This window comes from Gymnoscopelus microlampas, assembly GCF_963454915.1.
Source record: "Gymnoscopelus microlampas genome assembly, chromosome: 23".
NCBI lineage: Eukaryota > Metazoa > Chordata > Actinopteri > Myctophiformes > Myctophidae > Gymnoscopelus > Gymnoscopelus microlampas.
Genome location: NC_139960.1, coordinates 26520657 through 26544714, shown reverse-complemented (window position 1 = coordinate 26544714; position 24058 = coordinate 26520657). Strand labels below are relative to the sequence as shown.

Genomic DNA, 24058 nt, shown 5'->3' with positions numbered 1-24058 from the left:
GTGATCAAATAGTAAACATTGTATTAATGAGTTTTCAATTAATTCACAACAAATCCTTTTGTACACTTCACTGGTTTCTCCAGTATAACTTTTAGTGTTTTCAGGTGTGTTGGATGATGATCGTAGGCTGACCATTATGTTTGTTCATCTGTGACACTATAGTTTCAAAATCACTTTTGAGGAGAAATTCAAACCTGACAGATTGATTGAGTACTCTGAAAAGCATCTTCAAGACATCTCTTTACTCCCCATGGGTGAGATGAAATCCATGAAATCGTCTTGAAACCATTTCTCCTAACTATCCAACACACACACACACACACACACACACACACACACACACACACACACACACACACACACACACACACACACACACACACACACACACACACACACACAACCTCCCATATTTAAGATTTTCTTCTGCACCTATTGCCACTTTGGTACTACTACTACAACTAAATGCGTTCAGTGTGTGAAGTCTGGGTTCTGGTCAGTGGCCCAGAACTTGATGAGGTTCAGAGATGGGCTTTTTATATATTTTTCAACCGACAGCTTTGATAAAAAGCACCTGGGACAAAAATGACCCGAGAGAAGCAATGGAGAATAAAAAGGTCAAAGGTTAAAAGTGGGCAATTCACTTTTCACATTTTGACTGATGGACTGAATGGAAGACAGAATCATAGCTCACTGTCTTGGACAGGTAGTTATTTTCAAACTGCCAATCCTCCTTCAGGAGAAATGCATTCTGTATTATAGACAATTCCATACTGAGTGTTGTGCTGTTCAAAAGCTTTTTCTTCATATGCCTTCAAAACCCTTCAAAAACAAATGTTTTTGTTCAAAGTTTCTTTATAGGTATTTTCCAAATCGCATACAGGTCAATACGACTAAAGCATACAAAAAGAGTGTATTACCCCACCGACTCAAAGTTCCAGCTTCGAAAGAGCCACAACCCTGGTATCTTGCTGTACCATTAATAAAAAATACAATACATACAAATAAGACACATTTACAGAAAATAGAAAAACAAATACAGTGGGGTCAGTATTATGGGTCAGTAATGTAAGCAGCGTTAGTCCTCTCTATTACAGTATGTTGACAAAGAATAAAACGTACCATTCTAGTGAAGTTGTAAACATTAGATAGGGTTCGCTGCACTATGCATAGGGTATTCACAATCATGACATTTTGAATGGAAATGATTCTGATGATTTTGCTAAATAATTGCAATGATCAGAAAATAATTGTGATCAGGCGTTACCATGTACCAACAGTGTTTCATTGGTGCATGGTGCAGTGTGCCAGAGTCCTCAGTTTACCTTAATCGTACACGAATCGCACCACTTGTATAATGAATTTTCATTGCGCGGCGCATCAACCTGCACCAGTCAATGTGTTGACTCGTTATCAGCTCAACTAAAATTGCTCTGCATTTCTGCCAACCGGACTCTGAGACGAAACGGTGCTTTGAAGCTGTGGTCTCTGCAGCCCTGATTCATCTGTCCGTGTGGTGCCTTGCTCACAGTGTGGCGGCAATCGCCCCTGAAAGTGTGTCTATGGACAGATTTATCTCTTATTTTATAGGGCTGGTGGAATAGGGTTGTGACTCAGTGGACCTCCGTCCAATCACACAGTCCCAACGTCGTGTTGTCCCTCAGGCCAGCACATAAAGCCACCAACTGACAATGCAGACCATACTGGGTGGATATGGTGTAAGAGCAAAAGGGCTGCTGTGAGAATATGGTCAGTTGCCACTGCCAATAGAAGACGGCTACAGTGTTGTTAAAGCGTTGGAGAAGTTGTCATCCGCCATGAAATCTTACGCTCCCAAACAGAAAGGTAGTCTCACTGCATCAACAACCCATGGAGAGCGTGCTGTTGTGGGTTTCCAGAGAATGCGGTGGACCGAGGTTGCTTTCCACTGGGTATAATACATGATGAATGAGCTGACATTTCCAGGTATGCTTGCTTTGGTTGTTTCACAGGCAAAATGCCGCCATGCTTGTTGTTGCCTGGATGCCCAACATTAATGGGCCAAAATGAGAAGTGAATGCGACACTTTACATGTGTAGCAAACAGAAAGTGACCATTTGCGCCGGGTAATAAGTTATCTGTACCCCCCTTCCCCCCTTGACCTTTTTTAATATGGCCAGTGTATCACCGCTCATTGCGACGTTATCAATCTATCACCGTAATGTACACTTCTCATGCACGTGTTAAAGTCGTATTAGGCAGGCCCAAAAAAACGTTTTTTAGCAGCCTCTGCTGGTCATTACCGTCACTGCAGGTTTTTCGTTTATTCCTGCATTACCCAGAATTACATTTGTTTTCACCGGAAGACTGAAGCGTTTCAAAAAGCGTTCTTTTAATTATTTTATACTATCTGCGGATCGTTTCTCTAGCCAGTGGAGCATTAGTTACCGTGAGCTGTGTTTTCTTTTGCTGTTGTTTTTCCATCTTCAAATCCTATAATGTCTTAAAAACAGCGTGAGATTCCTTTTTGTTATTAGCGCGGTAGTTCCTGGCCAAACAGGAAACCGGTGCGGTAGTTCCTGGGCAAACAGGTAACCGGTGCATTTCCGTTTCTGTTTTCCGGCCGGATGACGTCATTTTTGCGGGAATGACACCCTGGCCACCGTTTAAATAGATAATAGTTTATAAAAGGCTTTCGGGGGTGAAATTCTTGGAGTGGGTGTTGTGAAACATTTGCCACTCACAAAAGATATACAATTTAACTTCAGTTTTTTTTTAAAAAGTTACCTAGTATAACTTTAAGTAAGCGCAAATTTGAGGAGGGGATTGTCTTTGGTATAAATTGTCCTACAGTATACGCTCTAATTTCTCCCCGAAGAAAGCCGAATCATCCATCTTGAAGTGAACTTGAAGACTCGTGGCTTCTCTGCTTTGACTTTGCCCTCTGTAGCGGCAAATTCTTACACACACACACACACACACACACACACACACACACACACATATATATGCTCAAAGGAATAGGCCAGGCTTATCCCCCATGTGTAAGAAGAGCTGGCCTTTCCCCTGCAGTGCTGACAGTGGTTGTTGTTCCTGTCTGCAGTACAGCTCAGTGTAATAGCCTCCCCTGTTGTTTCAGTGCATCCGAGGGAAACCCTGAGTGAAAGTCTCAAATTTGTGTGTGTCGTTTTCGTCCCGCGGAAACACAGAGCTTAAATTGTCATTCATGTTGGCGAATATCAAGCCCAATTTATACTTTGTCACAAGCTTGTAGGTCTGCTATTTTCGGCACATAAAATAGGCTTAAGACTTCCTTGTCTTCCTATTCATGGGTCTTCTCTCTGTCTCTACCTTTCGCTCTTCCTTCTGAGGTTTACTCTGAGATAAAAGCACACAGAACACATAAAACATGGAAATGAGAACATATTTAGTATTTTCCATGACACTAGTCGTTTTCTGTGGTGTGGTAGCGAACCCATGTAATTCCCTCTATGGTTTTACCTGCTTCATTTAACTTGCTACTGCCTGTCTGCGTCTTGGAGGTTATGGGTGGTTATGATGGAGGTCTTGGGGGTTGGACCCTTTCTTTGCGGGGGTTCAGAGAGATCAAATTGGGTTATTAGGGGCGAAGAGGGTGGTAAATCGGCAGGCTGTAATTTCCCCTCCGAGATTTACAACTCCACCCCAAGGGGCCTCTACAGTGCAGAGACGACCCCTCTTAGTTCGCCAACAAAAGGTCATTGTAAATCACTCTCCTCACACACGCACGCGCACATAAACATGCACACAAATACACACAATGACCTTTTACGCCTGATCTATACTTAATTGTGTACTGTTGTCGTGCACCGGAAATAGCTGATCTACAAGCTCGCAACGCGTGCGGCACGATGCATTGTGAGCTTGTTGATTGGCTATTCATCAAGTATATAAATCAAACATCAGATGGCTGATTTTGGCACCAAAAAATAGTGCACTGTGATTGCACGTCTGCATGCATTGTTCGTGTGCCTAAAAATGTGTCGTGGCATTTGTGGGTTCTCTGTGGATGTGATCTATGCGTCTACTGGGGCTTTCCCTTCAATGAGCCTCCCATCTCCCATCTGTGTAAGTAGCCATTCGTCACCCAGCCGCACCACGCCTCTGGTCTACTAGCTGAGGTTGCAATGGAATGGCTGGTCCAATAGTCCCCCTGATGACTCTCTATCACTACACTACACTCAGAAAGCCTCTGTTGTCAATGAAGATGTGCGTGTATATATACACATACACACACATACATACATACACACACACACACACACACACACACACACACACACACACACACACACACACACACACACACACCCCTCCCCCTTTTAAAGAAGCCTTGACTTAAAGAAGCCACCAATGACTTATACTACTGTACAGTATGGCCAATTGATTTATTTTAAAAATGTTGAATGAGCCCTGGCATAATGGCATCATTTTGATAAGTCTGATATTGCCTCTTGCCTAGTGATACAGGTGGGTGTGAGGGAGATGTTTAGGTTTTGTTTTGGGTTTGTTGTTGGTATTTTGTTTTGTGTGGGGCTGGGGGGATTCTGCATGTTGATCCCAGTGGCGTGGCATATTAGCATATTAATGAGGGGTTGTTTCTACAGGCGTGGAATACTGGCATAATTAATGGATTCTGGAATTCTAAATGAGGGCAAAGACAGAGCCACGTTTGAGGTGCTATAAAGCCTTTATGGATTTTTTTGGGTTAGAAAAATACTTGACATGGACCATATTGATCAAACATTTATATTTCTTAGTTTTATATTTCTTAATCTAAGTTTTTTTTAACCAGCTCTGGGAGTTACACATCGAAGCCCTTTCTTTTCTCGAATTTCACTGTGTTGTACAGCTGTTGTGGAAATCCCAGACTCTGCGGAAAGCCAAATGAGTTTGCCGTTTGGCGAGCAGTCTGTAATATTAGGTTTATTATTGTTGTTTAGGCAGAAGAGAAGGAGGGACACTGGTCGTAGTCTGGTTTGCATGCCTCTGTGGCCGATAGCACGGCATAGAGAGACCATCAGCTAGGACGAGCAGCTCTGCATTTGTGTACAGTTGTGATTGGACGGTGGTCCAAGCCCAGCGGCCGGTATACGGTTGCATTTTGGTAATTTCTCCTAGGTTTTAATGTAAAAAGGCGGTGCCTAATAGCTGCCTGTACTTTTTTAAAGGCACAATGTTATGTTATTACCTACAAATGGCCTACATCAGGCCTCCTCCATAAACCGACTATGTCAGGCGAACCTTATGGGACAGAGCCTTCAGTGTGGCAGCCCCCACCCTGAGGAACTCTCTCCCAATGGAGATTCGCCATGCTCCAACACTGGACTCTTATAAGGCTGCCTTGAAAATACACCTACTCTGTCAGGCTTATGGCAAATAGTTGTTTGTTGTTTTGTTTGGTTGTTTGTTTGCGGGAAAGCATCTGTGTCATTCTAGATTTTAGCGTTGGCTATTCAAAAATAGCAGATGTACAAGCTTGCAGTGCGGCACGAAGTGACGCGCTGTGAGCTTTTTCTGTGATATTTTTGAGGTGACCTCGTGGAGTAGCCCTGCCTTTCATTCACAGAGTGCTTGTCTCCCCAATGGAGCCGTTTCAAATATCAACTTGGAAAAAATGCATCTTCTGAGAATTCTTACACGCACCAAGATCGCACACAAAGTGCTGGAACATGTTACAGACACACTTTCACACAAGAAGGTGATACACAGCATTATGAGAAAATTTACGAAAACAAGGTCGAAAGCAAGCAGTGCGTCATCATGTGTTCGCCAAGTAAGCACACATGCACAACAAAAATGCACATGCATTTGAAAACAAAGCATCCAACTGTATTGTAAGAAATTTCGCCAGGACAGTAGAGTTTTCTATTTTGCATACACAATGCACATCCCTAGTTGTTTGTGGTTCATTTACCTCAGGTCCAGCACTGGATGTTGCGCATTTGTTCTCCTTTGTGTTGGTTTGCTCCCAGTTAACATTAGGGTACAGACTGTTTGACTCTCCCACTTCAGAAGTAATGAGAGTAAATCTAGCTGAATGAAATCAATCCATTATTCATCCAAGTGAATTTACTGGTCCCCAGTGCCCTGGCCTGCCACATCTTCAAAGTTCGAATGGTTAATTGTACAGTAAATGATTAATTATTGCAGAGTTCATTCATGCATTAACAATATCACCCCAGATTATGTCATTAGATGTTTTGCAGATTCCGAGGCTGTGTTGGATTCGGGAAAGTAAGGAATGTCAAATCTCACAAGCATATTGCTTTGTATTTAGAGCAAGGTATTTTTTCTTACCTGTTGGGGGAACCCATCGGTGAGGATCTAATCGCTCAAGAAAGATTGTGAATTTTTTTTTTACGGAATGGGTTCCCAGATAAACCACACAACATCTGCTTTGCATTTGTATTTTAAATTCCTTGACTTTTGCTGTACATTTTTAAGAGCAATGTAATTGCTGTAATACCATTCTTTTATGAGTGGCTTTTGAAGCTGTGATGACTCCATGCGTGACAACTGGACAGTTTACCCGTCCCGACTAATATCTCACTTGAAAACCAAAGGAAACTAAGCCAAACCCACACAGGTACTGCATTAATCTGTGCTTTATTTGTCTCTGAAAACGTTGCTCTGAGAGTTGTGCGGCAGTGTGACAGCTATTACAGATCATCAGATGAGTCACTTGGTGTCCATCTGGTGTTATTGTGACAGAGAGGCATGAACGCTAACCACACACGCTGCCTGGAGGATGTCCCATTGTTAGAGACGCACTGGGCACTGCTGTCTAAACACTTGTCGCCTGTACATTCAGCGCACCGCTGTGGTGAGGGAGACATGCTCACGCAGCACGGCTGACCTTCTTGAATATTTAAAGCAAAGGAAACGAACCTGCTTGCTCAGCTGAAAGCACTGGTGGACAAAGTACTTACTTACACTAAGTACTTGAGTCAAAGTATGCTCCTGGTCAAAGATTACTTGACTTTTCTGTTTATCATCAATGCATTGCAATGCATTAGTGAACAGGCAACAATGGCTTCCTTTCAAATATTGAGACACTTTTTAGTGGAATTCCTCAGGGAAGCCGCACTTTGAGAACCACTGGTTTATGGTATTATTGTGATTTTTGACTAGGTTTATTGCTGTGTCACTGTACAGTGTGTGCTGTACTGTGATCTATTCCTGAACTGTGGGAAACTCAACATTCAGACTCAATAGTAGGGAATCAGGTATTTATAAATGCCAGTCCTATACTGTAGGTCTTGCACCGTAAATTTAACACGTTGATGAAATATTGAAGATGTAGGTTGGAGTTTTCGTTGATGTAGCTCATATTTGAAGACATGCACAGATTTTCAGTGTTTCACTGTAGAACGGAGAGAAGCGCATGAAAAAGACAGGCGCCAAGAGGACATGTTTATTTGTCATTGTTAGGTACTTTCCCCCCTTAATGCTCTTCAGTCTGCCAAATTAGAGTCACGATGCATTCAAATATAGCTCACTACAGTAATATCCGGAGGGCTATTTAACTTTGAAAAATGGACACACGTGCATCCGTGCCTGAATCCAACTCCTGTGGTTTTTGCAAACAGTTGGCATACACTGGGAGGATGGCCACCATGATTTCAATTAGAGTTCACCTTTTAAGCAGCAAACACACAAGCGTGCTCATGCACACAAACACACAAGCGTGCTCATGCACATACTGTAGTAGTGTAGTAGACACACACACGCGCACACACACACACACACACACACACACACACACACACACACACACACACACACACACACACACACACACACACACACACACACTTTTGTGGTCCTGCTTTTGGAATGTTTCGGCACATTATAAATGTGGATTGCAGTTTATCAAAATTGTCCAACATTAAAATAATGAATGTTACAAAAGGTATGGACAAATGCACAGACATGGGCATTTATCCAGTGAGATTTTTAAAGAGAAATAGATAATATAATTGTGTTCATCATTTCAAAACCAAAGGAGGGATGAGTTACCCACATGCTAAATTAACCACACTTTTTAGAGTCTCTGGTTGGTCCTTCCTTTAATGATCAGGTACTGAGGAGCTGTTTGGCAGTCGGTCAGAACCAGTAAGTGTCCTTCATGTCTCCTCATCCATCTGGTGTTTTTCACATATTTGGAGAAGACTTTATAGACACAATGCACAGGGGAGACACAGTCTTCCCAATGTGTAGGACAACACAGTTCACACTGTGCTGTTGTGGCTTGGCACTCCTTCTCGTTTTGCTATCCAGATTCCAGGCAGTGATCAACACCTTTTAATTATCATATGCTGCATCTTGAGTGGCAACTGGCAGACACCTCAGGTGGCGTTGTTCACAGCTGGCAACATCTTGAGTTGGCCTCATTTTTGTGAATGTCCATCACAGTTTTCTGCAGGAGAGAAGAGAGACACGTGTGCGTGTGCATACTGTATGTGCGTGCATGCGCGAGAGTGCATTTGTGTACCTTTTTCGTCATCTCTACTGTGCTATAAGCGTTTCTATATGGGAAAGGTCTAACCTGAATGATGCATTGACAATGATCTCTCATGCAAGCATTGTATTCTCTGAGGTTGTAAAGGATTTCCTCTCTCTCTCTGTCTCTGTCTCTCTCTCTCTCTCTCTCTCTCTCTCTCTCTCTCTCTCTCTCTCTCTCTCTCTCTCTCTCTCTCTCTCTCTCTCTCTCTCTCTCTCTCTCTCTCTCTCTCTCTCTGTCTCTCTCAGCTCGCTGGCTCATATTTCTACTGTAGTGGTTGCAGACATTCAGTGTTTTTCTCCCATCATCCAGGTTATTTATGAGCACAGGGTCTGGGCAGATTTTGCAGACTTATGTTATTCCCTTGCCAGATGCAGTAAAGTAACATCAGCGAATGGACACATATTCATTTGTTGAATATTCAAAGGCATGAATAATTCAGTGTCAATGTATATTAGGAACTGTGCTAAAACATAGAATATACAATATGTGGTCTACAAAGCTGTATATGCAGGTGATAAATTAAGGTGTTGGGCCACTATGAGCCACTATAACAACTTTAGTGCATCTTCGTATATATTTATCGTCAATAAGTCAAGCCAACAATGCAACACTAGCTGCGAGAAGGCATAGATTAGCTCTTGTCTAGCATCTGTATTGTTAAAGTCCAAGTTGCAGGTTCAATAAACAATGTGACCAAAAGTGACTTTCATAAAGAGTAGGTTTTAACTGGCAAGTTCAACTTTAACCCCTCCTTTTAACAGTGTGAATTGGAACCATATTATCTTTAGCCAAGTGATAGGCGATGGCTTCTGTAATCTCATTGAGCCAAACTTGACGGATATGCCGATGCACTTGTATAATGTTTGTATTATAGAGGTTTGTGTGGTCAGTCGGCTGGGATTTTCTGATGCTTTTGATTTGTTTTTGTCCTTCATGCTAAATCATATTGGATTTTATGGTGATGTTTGGGGTTGGTTGGAGTTGTAGAGTATTACCTACCTTGTGGTACTGCAATGATACCAAAGCTTGTAAATCCGCACTAGTTGGTCACCATATTCTCCCCGAGTGGGCGATCATGTTTGGCATACACCAAGAGAACGGTACAAGACTGAATGCTTGACCCGGACAGTGGATCTAGTGGCTCTGTTATGCTGTGGGGGGTATCATGCAGCACACCTGTAAGCATCTGTTATGTTTCTCCACTTACTTATTCAAGATTTTCCTTTAATTTATCACCCTCCATGATGCTGTCACATGACATGTTATTACATTAACCGTGAACTGTACTGTACACATGGGGACAAGGATCGTCTGATAAGTGCTGTCTTACACACTCACAGAAGTGCTGGTGAATTGTGGTACTGCCTGTGTACTATTTTTTAGCATGTCATTAAAGGGGAAACACAATGTTCTAAATTAGCAGATATATAGGAGCTCATGTGATGCGTTGTGAACTCGTAGTTGTAGTTTTTTTTTTAAATTTTGAATAGGGCTTAAGTGGTTAACTGGGTTGACCCATGGACAGCAATTACTGTAGCACTCAATAGCTTGTCAGTTCTTGACGCCTTATCTTGTCCTGTTTGGATGTGTTGTCTGTGCAAGTGTGCATGTCTGGCACTGGAAAGGTATCATCTGCCTGTGTGTGTGTGTGTGTGTGTGTGTGTGTGTGTGTGTGTGTGTGACTGTTTGTGCCCGCCCGACCCTTGTCTTTGTCAGATTTGGTGTGAGAAATTGATTAGGTGGCGAAACATGGAGAATTTAATTAAAGAGGGCATCAGGACGGCAGAGGAAAGAAGAGGAGGGTTTGAGTCAGAAAAAAAACACACACACACACACACACACACACACACACACACACACACACACACACACACACACACACACACACACACACACACACACACGGTACACACTTATCCCTTGAATCACTCTTCTGCCGACCTTTGGGCCCAAACCTTTAGTGAAGGCTCACTGTGATGAAAAGCTGGCAGTCAATTTGTTTAGGGGGGCAATTTAAAGGAAGTTGTGGAAGTTGCCACGTTTTATGGGATTTTGTTCTGACATGGGGCCATAACGATCTGTCCAGACTCTGACAGTGTGGCCTTTAGGGAGTTGCAGTGGTTAAAAATGTTCTCCAACTCTATAGGCCACAGCCATTTCTCTCTCTCTGGATTACATTTTGACAGTTGGTGTTTACACAATCGAGCTGCAGAGAGCTTGTCATTGTGCTACAGTTAGAATGTGACGTGCAGTCGTGCAGCTTGGGTTTGTTAGGGTTTCTTGCGTTCAAAATAAACCAAAGCCATTAGGGGTGTGGATCTTTTTGTCTTCCACAATTCGATTTGACTTCGATACTGTTCTGCAATGCACCACACTACTATATATGAGATTTTGTTTTTAAAAAGGACATGGAGTTTATTTAGTGAGTGTGTTAATTGACTGGATATTAAGCACCCGTAGCCCTCCCCTCGCATACAAAAAATATATACGTAATAATGAAAATGAAATAGAAAAATACAAATCAGACGGATGAGAACGGCGTAGCTCCAATGTGGATCTCTGACTTCATCTACATCTATGACAGATCTATGATGCATGACTCCAAATGTGGTGAAGGTTTCAGCCTGATCCGACCATGTGTACATCCATATGTTACAAAATGTGGACTTTGTGTCTGTAATAGGAACATATTTGACCAAACAGTCTACTATCCTGAGTCTGTGTTGTCGGATGGCTGCAACATTGACAAAGAAATCTTGTCTCTGTTGGATGTTAGCGTTGGAGATGGACATGATGATCTGCCCTGAGGCTGTTTTTTTCTCTGCGTGGTCTCATGCAGTTTACATTTCTGCCTAAATGTGTGACAGAAATGATGATCATATCAAGAATAAAATTAATTCACAGTTTCACACCATGCAGTCTGCCGCTCTCAAGGGGAAAATTGAAACAGCAGGTTGTGGTGAATTTAAAGCCTTCTCTACAGAAGACTTCTGATCCAGACTGTTGTGAATTAAGTAGCCCTGTGTTGTGGTCCTATTATAGGTGGTGACACTGGTGAGTGGTCCTGCAGTTGAGTTACTTCTCTGTTAAGAGACTTTGTCACTTGAAAGTCAACTTTGGGAACCAGTGTTGTTTCCTTTTACAGGACACTCTCTTTCCTTGTCTTGTTTGGTCCAGGGAACATCTGGAGGCAAATGGTGGATCAGGGAGGAGGTCAACTCAACCCTCTGGTTGTAATTGGTACATTAGCTCAGTGGTATTTAAGTCCTGTTGTTATCATCTATCTCCAGGACAAGTACTGTAGACAGAGAGAGCCATGCAAAGAGGCAAAAACAAATGCCTATAGCGGGTGCATGCAGAAAATTAGGCGGTCATTCAGATGAAGCATAATCATGCTTCATGTTCTGCCTTTGTGGCCCCAAAAGTTAAGACTGCTTTACTTGAATTGTTGTTTTACTGTTTGTAAACACCCGTAGGGGAGTACTTACACTGTTTCATGTGACATGGCTAAAACCTTTTATACTCTATAGCAAGTACTAAGTAGCAACCTTACGATCATTATTAACTCGGTTGCCGGCTGCAAATCCCATGCTGAGTCAACTTCCCCTGTTACTGTGTAGGAGAAATGGCCTCCATCCAGCCTCTATTTCATCAGATCCTCTCCCTCGTGCCATGTGTGAGTTGTAATGCTGCATTTATAGCCAGTGTGATGTGTGATCCATATCAGCCCTGGCTGATGTATAAGTCCACTTTAGGACCACTACAGCAGTGGTTCTCAACTGGGGCCCCCCTCAAGGAGTCCTTGAGGGGGTTCCACAGGGTTCCTAGCTAAATCATAGATAGTTAGAACTGGAACAAAATGCAAAAGGCAATTGTACCTCTAAGTCAGCTCTGTTTTGGATATCCTGTCGGAGAAATGTTTGCTGTCTGTCAGACAGCCTAATGTTTGACCCTTGCTCGTTTTTTATTTTATTTTTCTACTTGTTACTGAGGTTTACAATATTGTTTTATTTGCATTCCTTTTTTGTAATCTGACATTTAATTTTATCTGCTTTTTATCTTGAATTAAAAAAAAAAGTGTTCATAAGGTTAAATGAATATGGGTTCATTTGGTTTGATTTGTGCACTCTCCATCACAGTTTTCACAGGCAATTATGAAAAGTTTAGCTTGCATCTCTCTCCAAAAAGTCTAAGAGCCAATCAGCGTTTGTCAATCAAAGGGCCCTGGGTGCAGACGGCGATTGGCTCTTCCACCTTTTGTTTTTTGCAAAACGCCCATGTATCATGGATGTCTTGTGTGTTTCTGTCACTGACCTGTCCTTCTGCTTGCATATCTCTGCCACAGTGTTGATTTCGTCGACTAAAACTATGACGGAAACATTTAGTCTAAATATGTTGACAATTTCATCAACAAATAAAAACTAGACTAAAATGTTAGTGAGGGACTAGTGGAGAAGAGATCCAGTAGAACTAAAAGACGCTTGGGTGTTGCGCTCTGAAAATAGCCGATTTCCAAGCTCACAACGCGTCGCGCTGCGACGCGTTGTGAGCTTGTAGATCGGCTATTTTCAGCATGCAACCAAGTGTAAAATCAGCCTTTAAGACGCCATCAAGGCACCGCCAAAATACATTTTAGTCGACTAAATCAACTGTAGATTTAGTCGACTAAAATCTTATGATATTTAGTCAACTAAAACTAGACTAACAGTAAAACATTTCAGATGACTAAAATATGACTGAAACTACATGGAATTTTATTCAAAAGACTATGACTAAAACTAAATCAAAATTTGCTGTCAAAATCAACACTGCTCTGCCATATACCATGGATGCATGTTTCTGACACTCCTACTCCTTGTATCTTGTTGTTTACCAGGAGTTTGCGGCTCTGACGAAGGAGCTTAACGCCTGTCGGGAGAACCTCCTGGAGAAGGAGGAAGAGATCTCTGAGCTGAAGGCAGAGAGGAACAACACAAGGGTGAGTGGAGCTCTGATGTACTGTTGCATGCATGCTTATACACTGCAATCTCTGTGACTCAAATTTTCCTATAATCAGCGGAAGTGAGAGTGTCAATTCCTTGTGTCAATTGTGTTTATATAAGATGTTAGTCTATTTTAAAGACAATGATTTGTGCTGTGCAAAGCCTTTCGATCCAAACCCACACACTTCAGTTTTATTAATCCATTGCGCAGGAAATAAAGAACGGATTACAATAGTATCACATTCTCTATAATCAGTAACACGTGGGTGATACTCTACTTCAGGTAGAGTCCGACATTACATAAGCTGCAGAGTCAGCACACCGGCACTTCTAAGTGATTGTGAATGTGATTTGCACAAAAGTGTGACTGTTAATTCCTATGTCAATAAGTTGTGTTTTTATCAGCAGTTGCCAGTTAAGCTTATCAAAGACAAATAAAATGTTGTTTGATCTGCGTTTGCTATAACCATGCACCCCAGACCATTCAGTTTAATTAATCCAGAACACAAGCGATTGCTGTTTAACACATCCACCGCCAAGGGCTAATCTCATAATGTACTCACCAATGCCAAGGTTTTATTGTTGTTTTTTGTTTTTTTCACGTCGCCATAGGCCCCGTTAAAATCCTTTAGAATGCGCGATGGACTGTTTGTAAACAACGTGCACATGTCCCTGCGTCTATTAGTCCAGACCACGTGTGAAACGGAGCCGCCATGTTTGAGTTCTGACCGTTTATGTTAACATGGGAAATGCGAGGAGAAAAACCTACACAGGATAAACAAGGGTTTTAGTGTGCGCCTTAGAATGGAGGCCGACGGGAAACAAAAAACGGGATCGCACTTCCGGTCGACTTCAGGTGGTGTTACACTGAAAATGGTCCCCCTAGAAAAAAAAAAAAAACGAAAAAAAGGAAAAAGCACCCGGACCGTTGCACTACGGTCTCGGCGCTTAACACATTGCCTGCCAGAGTTTTTTCAGATTTTTAGCTGTTGCCTGCCAGGGTTTTGCCATGTTTTTGGTACCTGTTCGCGTAGCCACAGATTTTTTTCCTCCAGTATGATTGATCCCCAGATGGTTTCTAATCACAGATGAGATTCAGGTGTGGTTTCACAAATGTCAACGAGGTCATTTTGACCTCGTTGACATGTTTGGTTGATGTTTCAATATAGCTCAAAAGCAGTAGTTTTAAACCAAAAAACAAAGTGAATTGTTTGTCCGTTTGAATTTTAACATTGAAGTGAATGGAGCAGCAAATCTTCGAACATTTTTAGCTCCTAATCTGTTCATAATTCGACAAGGGTTGAAATTATAAAAAAATGCAAAAAAAAAAAAAAAAATTTTTTTTTGAATTTTTTTTTTTTTTTTTTCCTTTTTTCCAAAGACGTATATATACGTCTTTGGCAGACAACAGCTGATAATCAAAAGACGTATATATACGTCTTTGGCAGCTAATGTGTTAACAGTTGGATTTAACGGACCGTAGGACTACGTTCTTGGCGGTTAATATGTTAAAGTTCTCTATAACCAGCAATGTGTGAGTGATAATTCTGTGTATCAAATATAATTTTATTCCAAGGCAACGTCGGACTGCCTCTTTGCTCTTGCCTCTTCCATGGGCAGATGGGGAAAGAGGGTAGATAGTGGGTAGCGCAACTTGGGTGCAAAATAGGGCCCTATTTCTCACTTCCTTACTCAGTAATGCCTTAAGCCCAATTTACATCCGCAAATTGAGTGTTCTACATGGACACAAGCCCAGTTGGGCCTAAGATCCTGCATTCAAGATTTTTTATTTTCCCTTTCCCTGTTTGTGACATAATTTGCATGACTCACTTGGCTTAAGCAAAAATAACAACAACACTGCAGCAGACCAACTTCTCTGTCTTGGGTAATCTTAAGAAGTCTGCTGGGTACATTTTTAAGCTCTGCGTGCACTGAAGCAAATGCATGCACCGTCTGTGTCCAATGACAAAAACATACCTCATTAGCTCCAAATATTTTGGCTGAACACTTTTCCATTTACTCAAACATGGATGACTGCTCAACTGTGAAACTGAGACCAAATGGGTTTGTTCTTTAGTCCACCTAAAGCTCTTGGGGGCAGAAACCAGAAACATTAGGGGACCCGGCTATGAAGTGATGGAGCTGAAGTCCTGCATCTTTTCATAAAAAAATAATTTCATGAAAAAGAGACTTGCGGCTGGTAAACCGAAAAGTGTTGTTGACAGATAAGACTTTAGTTTTCTTTACCCATAATGATGTCCTTGTTGTCAGGCAGAAACATCGCATCTCCTTTTTAATGTTTTTTTAATTTAAAGTACAGTTGCATAGAGGAACAGATATATTCTTAGTCCACCCTTATGCAAAGTCTAGACCAGTGATTCTCAGCATTTTCAAGGACCCCCAGTTTGATATGCATTAAGCCACGGACCCCCATTTGATACGATTTTGTATCTCTGGGACCCCTGTCTACACTGTACAATCCTCAGTGTCAACCCATTTGGTTTCCGTTTGTACACTCTCAAGAGTTACAGACCCATAAGTGTCCATTTGTTTCCTAAACTCATTTAGTTGAGGTCCCCCTGGTCCCTCAAGGACCCCTGGGGGTTCCCAGACCCCACATTGAGAACCAGTAGTCTAGACCAGTGGTTCTCAACCTTTTCAAGCCGCGACCCCCCATAATAATCATATTTTAACTGGGGATTCCCACCCCGACAAGCACTTAGAATGTAGGAAATGAGGCATTCAATTTTGTTTGACTCAGTTCCACAAATAAATGTCGTGAAAATAGCAGATCTACAAGCGAGGCGTTGTGAGAAGCTTGTAGATCGGCTATTTTCACAATATTTGCTTCTTTCTTATATTATTTGACCAATGTTTGACCAGTTTTTATAGCAGAGTTTGTTGATCACTTATGAAGCAGTAATGTTTTTTTTTCTTTTCTTCCTGTTTTTTTTAGGTATTTAAAAGTCCTTAAATTGTCACTTCACTGTCATCTAGGGACCCCCCTGGGTCCGGCCCACAGATTGAGAACCACTGGTGTAGACCACCCAGTCTGTGCCTTTGTCTTAAGAACGGTGTCGGACAGTAATAGTTCAGACCCAATGCTTTCAGTAGTTTGAATGCCCGTCCTACTTATCATTGCCTTGGCAACGGCCCATATGCATTGTTCTGATAGATGCCATTACTCAACCCCTATAGCAAAATAACTGAGCGGGGTCATTTGAATTTCAAGAAACCATTTGCTGTCCTGGTGGGCGGCAGGTTTTGGAAGTTAGTGAGGTTATCTATCGTAGATTATACAGTTGCTCTCCCGCAAACCACACTCTTCTACATTTAAGTTGAATGATTACACGTTATGAATATAAAACTTAACAGGGAATCAAGACACGTGAGGCATGTTTTGTTAATGACCCCTTTTTGTTCAGTGGTGACGCCAGTGGGAACTCGACCGTCCATCCGTGGTTTACCACGGCAGTATATGCATTATCCATGCACAGTTTGTTTACCAGAAAACTATCACTTGGTTATTCCATTAGACTGTTGAGTGAATGACATCCAAAGGAAGTGGAGGAAGGGCCGAGATGTGTGGCCACAGCGGTTCACATGCCCACAAACTAGCATGCTGGCTTGCATGCATCCTCCCATGAAACTATGCTACAGTATGGCCACAATCGGGTCATAACTCTGCCTACAGTATTATCTCTGCATGTATAATACAGTATTTTAACATTCAAATTGTATATTTAGTTGCTGTCAATTTCCTTCCATGTGCAAACTTGGAAAAAAAAAAAATCTGATTCAACACCTAATGACAATGATGGGACACAGACCGTATCCCCTTTGATGCTGGTCTTGAGCCTAATTTATGTGTTGTGCAATGGATTATAAATTAATGCATTAAGTCTGTGTAGGAAACATCACTGAACAGGTATTTGCCTCTGCTGTCAGTCACATTCTCTCTTCCAATTACAGTTCATGTGGTTGTTACCAGTGGTGTACAGTAATGAAGTACATTTACTTGAGTATTTTAAAGTTTTTTTATGCTTATGACTTACACTCCACTAAATTTTAAAGACAGATATTGTACTTTTGACACCACTACATTTCTAGGATGGTTGTCAAGTAACAAGTAACTTCTGGAATTTGATGGGAAACCAAATGTGGTGTGACACTGCACAGTGTCCGAAAATTGAACTACACATTTTTTGTGGAGTGAATTTCCGTGCTAAGACAGGGAAAAGAGGTAGCTGGCCAGGGCTTTGGACCCATGTACTGTATATGTAGGCTAATGACTAACGTTTTTCATTCAGATCAGAGTTTCAGCTAACGTTACTGTTTACATTTTAAAAAGAGATAAATTACTTTTTGTTAATTCTATAGGCTCTGTGGTTTTAGTCTTTGAATTAATTATGTGGCTTCAGCAAGTTATAAGGATCTGTAAATGCATTGTGAAAACAATACAGCAATGCATTGACATTAAAACATAAAATGTACTTGTACTTTTGAATACTTAAGTGTTTTTAAAAGCATGTACTTTGGAATATTTCTGTTTTTTGTGTTTTACAATTACTCTAGTACTTTAACTTGACTTGAAAACTTGACATTTGACTTGTATTTGCAGGAGTATTTGTACTTTGGACTTAACTTAGTACTTTGTCCACCACTGGTTGTTACTTTACAGTATCTCTGTTCACTTCATGACAGAAGCTCAGTCAGCTCTGCCTCATCGTCTCCGTCCTTGGGATACCTCTTATAAAGGAAAAGAAAGAGAGCACTGTTTTTTTGCTTTGGTAATGATTGGGAGTATTGACCATATTCATACGATGGCCATTTTGCTTTAACTTCCTACCCTGGGGGTGGAAAACCCTGGCCATCTTGTGAAAATAGTCAATGATGATGATGATGACAATGATCACTGGACGGAAGACAGATATCCACCACGTGTCGTATTGACAGTAAAACCAATAAAGCACTTAAGCACGTTTTCATCGTTTTGGACGATGCCGATGAGGACAATGATGATAACATGATGATGACTCTGTATCTCTGATCTGACTCTCCTCAGCTGCTCCTGGAACATCTAGAGTGCCTGGTGTCCAGACACGAGCGCTCCCTCCGTATGACGGTAGTCAAGCGGCAGGCCCAGTCTCCGTCCGGCGTGTCCAGTGAAGTCGAGGTCCTCAAAGCTCTCAAGTCACTGTTTGAACACCACAAAGCTCTAGATGAGAAGGTAAGGACTTTTTTTAAAGGCCTATTTTAAATAAATGTATGCTGTTAAAGCTGCTCCAGTGATAACACTACAAGTGTCATCCTTGTGTTTGTATAGTCATGATTGATTTCTTTTTTGGTGTTCTTTGGTCTCCTCCTAAACACCTCCTCAGAGCCTATTGATTTATGACTCCTGACCCCTATGTGTTATCACCACCGACACTATAATCCATTCAGCTGTTCCACAAAAAAGCCATCATTTACACAGTGTCTCCCAACTGCATGCTGTTGAAATGTAATAAAGATTGGACCGGTCGGCTGATGGCCTAGACGGCCGTCCTGAGGAGAGGCTCCCGGCTAGCCTGTAATCCAGGATCAGCCTCTTCTGAGATCTAACATCCTATTGAGGCCAAAGAAGGGCGTGCACTGAATCACTGCAAGTAATTGCTCCATCATGACAAATATGTGAACATGGAGGAGAAAGCATAAGCCACAAATTCCCCTCTCCTCTCGACTCTTCGTTGATGCAGAGGAACACACAGGAATATCCTCTCAGACGGCAGTGCTTTAAAAGCCGTGAAAGCCTCATATACCCCCGAACAGAAGCTTAGCCTTGGATTCAAAGCACAGACGGGAGTGTTAATGTACAGTCTGGGCCGAGGGCAGTAAAGGGATCCCTTGGCTCTGGCAGTACGGATTCTGTTTTATCACAATAACTCATTAAGACCGGGAAAGCATCTGTCACCGAGTGCCGCACTATGAGCTTGTAGATCTGCTATTTTTTTGAAAAATCATGGACAATTTTTTTTAAACAAACATTTGTAACTCAAATCTTTACTTCTGGGGATTCTACAAAATGATCTTCTAAATCCAGTTTAAAAAAAAAACTTATGTTGATATAATCAGTGGTGCTCAAACTTTTTCATGTCAAGGACCCCCAAAATTATATGTATTTGGCCGCGGACCCCCATCTCAAAGGTATGTATTTTCTTACAGGGACCCCCCAGAAGCATTTTTTTTAGTAAAACATATATATATTCAAAGATTTGCACAAATATTCACGATTTTTCAAATATATAGCAGATCTACAAGCTCATAGTGCGGCACTCGGTGCCACACCATGAGCTTGTAGATCTGCTATTTGTGAATTGCCAAAGTATGAAATAATGGTTATAGCTAAAATCTAAAATGACACGGATGCGTTCCTGGATTGAATGGGTTAACCTCAGAAGTGTGGAAGGGTAATGAGAGCTGAAGAGGGAAAACAAGCGTTTTACAATTCCTGTAAAACAGTGGTTCTCAAAGTGGGGTCATGGGACCCCCAGGGGTCCTTGAGGGGCAAAACTGTGTACTGTACACTACAGTACATTAAATTGGCTTTTTGAAAATAGCTGATCTACAAGCTCACAACATTGCGTTGCATTGTGAGCTTATAGATTGACTATTTAAAAAAAATCTTGACAAAATGTGTGAAATGTTTTTTTTATATATTTTTTAAAGATGTTAACTACAGAAATCTTGTGTGGGGTCCCTGGCACAAAATATTTTCTGAAGGGGGCAAATAGATGTACATTTGGGGGTCCTTGACATGAAAAAGTTTGAGGACTGCCATAGAATGACTATATAATTGTACTGAATGCATAATGCAATCAGGATGGGTAGATGGAGACCACAGGTCCATTGCAGAGAACATGTGAATTATTGGTTGCTTTGGTTTCAGGTCAGAGAGAGACTACGAGTGTCGCTGGAGAGGGTGTCGGTCTTGGAGGAGGAGCTTACAGCAGCCAATCAGGAGGTAGGAGTTTCTACGTTAACACAGTTTATTCCAGTGTTTTTTGAAATGGGGTCCCCACTCCCTAGGGACTGGTCCTTGATGGGGTTCCAAGGGGACCCCGGCCAAATACTGTATAGTATAGTATACTATATAGACTATTCTAAAAATGTTTGAATATCACTATGATGAATATATGTCTCATGTACAATTATCACATTTAGACAATTTAAACCAAAACAGTCAATTTAGGGGTCAGTTACATTAAATACCTGTCTTATTTTCTTTATTCGGGCCTTCTCTGTTGTAGTTTGTGTACAGGTGGGTGGTTGGCTGAATGGATGGATATCGTGATGAATGCTTTGGATGGATAATTAATAAAGATTGGAAATTGATTGGTTAATTGATCAGTCAATCTGAGAGCTGGAGGAAGAAAAGCATGCCTTCATTAGGAATATAGAATGTTACTGTACATGTGAATGGCTGACCGGTGGTGCTGACAGATGAGGGGCATGTCTTGGCAGATGGGTGGGTGTGGGCTATACTGCAGTTTCCTCCTGTCCTCAACCTCTCGTCTCATGCCAGCGGTTACGTCAGTGCAGATGTTCCTGTTCCTGAAAGAACCCCTCGGGCTGGCACTTCACTGCCTGCCACACCTGCCTACCTGACACTCAGTCCTGGGGAGAAAAACAACACAAGTGGAATGGAAGAGGGTGCGGGAGGTGGAGGAATTTGAGCAAGGACCTGTGGCAGAGAGAGAGGATGGTGTGGTGTGGTGAGGTTGGTGGACAGAAAATGTGATGATGGAGGGGAGAGAGCCGGAAATGCTACAGAACAGAAGACAAGACAGAAGATGGAGTAGTAAAGGGTCAATGGGAAACGGAAGAAGATTGAGATGAGAGAGAGGGAGGGGGAGAGACATTAATATATAATCTGAGAGCCTGGTTGTCATTTTTTGTTCGCAGTTTTTCACAGCCTTTCCAAAATGAACTTCTCACTGACGTGTATGTAGTCCATGACGGATATGTTTTAATAAATGGCGTCCTGTGAGGAATTCTGTCAGATCACAAGGTTAAACACAGCACTTACCGGGCCTTTCCCTCAATATGCGGTCTTGGTGCCTTGTCAGTGCATCAGACAGATGAGTGATGGGACCTTGATGCAGGGGAAGAAGCTGGTTAAACCAGGCCTGCTGAATAGAAACGTCCACACTCAAGAGGCTCCGGGGAGATGGCCAGGAGGGGCCTCTGGCCGCCTGACAAGCAAGTAGGCCGCTAATTGATTTGGGATGGAGGTCTGGTCCGAGCAACCCACCCACCCCACCCCTTTTTGTTCCCTCTGGGTTTTGTAGAGACCGCCACCATGCCTGATGACATACATGTCCTTTGACCTCATACAGTCACAGGTGGTTAAGTGGCTGCCCACTGATTGCTATCCTGCTCTCGAAGCTCTCGTTAGAATTTGTAGTCATGGACCGTGCCTTTAACAGAGGCCTAAATGGATCCAAGTGGAATGTGTCCAAGGGGAGATTGAAGTTGGAAGTATGGAATCCAGCTGTTCTGTGAAGGCCCTTTAGGTCCACCATGGGACCAGTGTAGGCTGAATAAGATAAAAGACCTTGTCAGGAAACATGGAGGTTCTGAAAAACATACTGTTATCTTGTCGGCTGCAATCGTATTGTTACAACTCACAGCCCTGTTAAACGAATCCCAAGGTATTGCAGACACCGTATGTAGTGAAATGAAGACATTCTTCTTATTACACAGTCGTTTTTTTGAGTGTTAGAAATGTGCGTGTGTACCACAGAGTGTAAAGTACTTTGTACAGTACATGCACGTGTGTTGGCTCCAAAATGCACGATTGATCTTAATTCAAGCGCATTGCACCAGAGAATGTCATGCACCGGGCTTTTCACCTTGACAAGATCAATCTTTTATACACGTGAGGAACCAGCACCCCGATCCCTCCTCCAGTCTGTCTGCATGTCCGTCCCAGCTCTCCTCCCTGTCCTTCAGACCAAGCCTCGCCGTCCTCGCACAGACACGTCAAACATGTCAGAGAGATGAAGAAATTATGTTGCTGTTCAGTCAATAACAAAATACACCTTTTGCTCTTTAGATTTGCTACTATCCTCTCCTCCTCCCTGTCCTTGTGCCTCAGATAGTGGCCTTTGATAAGGAAGTTGGGGGGGGGGGGGGTGTCAACAACATGAAAAGGGAAAGGGAGTCGTGTTCATTTTGTTTCTGGGAAACTTCTCATTTTTCTAATTTGAGAGCCCCGAGACACATCCCTGACACTGCCATCAATCATCTGCTGCAGCCTTTATGTCAGGGGGTTGTGCAGGCGTTTGATCTCTGAGCCGGGGAAATTACAGGCAGCCTCTGTTCAATACTGCAGCAACATGAGGCGGCATACTGTAATTGTGTGCCCTCATTAAAAATCAGTGGTAATTATTATGCAATGGCAAGTGAACCTGTTAGTATCTTCAGAGCGAACGTCCAATCTTAACGAGAAGTGGAACTCACCACCTATCATAATTAATCAGAGGTAATATCCTCACATGGCCTCAGGCCTCAACTTTAAAGAAACAACTCAGTGACCGTCTCCCTTGATCACAGTGGTGGCAGGTTATGGATTCGAGGCAAGGTCTGAGCTACAGCATTTAGCGCAAGATGAAATCACCGGACAGCTGTCATTTCTATTGACTAAAATGTCATTGAACACGTCATTGCAGCGGAATCAAGCAGAGCGCTGTGACTTGAAGCTCTTCCTTCATTGTTTCATTCGCACCAAATGTCTGGCTGGAGAGAATTTCCTCCCTGGGGTGTACTGTACGCATAGGCACTAATAGATTTCCGAGCACCACAATAGAATGGTTCTGGACTCTGATGGCATTCCAATAACCGTCTACACACACAACAACACCCTACCAACTCACTACCCTGAGGTAGTGAGTTGTGTGGTTAAGTTCTGTAGATAACAAATGTATCTTGCAGTGGAGTCTTGATTATCCCCGTCAGGCCTGAACGGCCGAGGGCAAGGAATTATGTTTTAGATACGGTTTCTGTCTGTCTGTTTGTTTGCCCGAAATCTTTCAAATAAGTTACAGTGCCACAATGAGGAAGATTTTTGCTAAACACATGTTTAGCTACTACTCTTACAGACTTTGCGGTACACATTATCTCTGTTGATATGTGATCAAGATGTATCTTTAAGATTTTTCATATTCAATTCCGATTGGCTTACAAAGTGTTACAAAGAGTGGCCCATTTTGCACAAAATCCCACAAATCATGAACGCAGCATCCGATTGCTGTGAAACCTTGCACGCTCATTCCCACAAGGCCAAGGAATAACTGCAACCCTACATTTTTCAAATCGGCCTCATGGCACTATACAAAGCCAATTCACGTGTTGGCCACCTTCTGATTCCCAGACGGCCTCTTTACCCATTCGGTTATGGCCCCCCCAGTATGTCTCCAGTAGAGGGGGAAAGAATTGTGTGGATGGTTGTGAATCCTAGGTGATTCATAGATGAAAGCATTTCCAAAGCCTCTGATCACCAACACAG

The 24058-nt window shown here is 42.3% G+C and overlaps 1 protein-coding gene across 1 annotated transcript in view; it reads left to right on the top strand.

The window, feature by feature from the left end:
• ppfia2 (PTPRF interacting protein alpha 2) overlaps positions 1-24058 on the top strand; it is a gene marked incomplete at its 5' end in the record, with an annotated part of 177465 nt that overhangs the window by 104667 nt on the left and 48740 nt on the right. The window contains 3 exons of the mRNA XM_084050032.1: positions 13404-13505; positions 18575-18739; positions 20438-20512. Coding sequence (XP_083906158.1) covers positions 13404-13505; positions 18575-18739; positions 20438-20512 — 342 coding nt within the window. The remainder of the gene's footprint in view (positions 1-13403; positions 13506-18574; positions 18740-20437; positions 20513-24058) is intronic.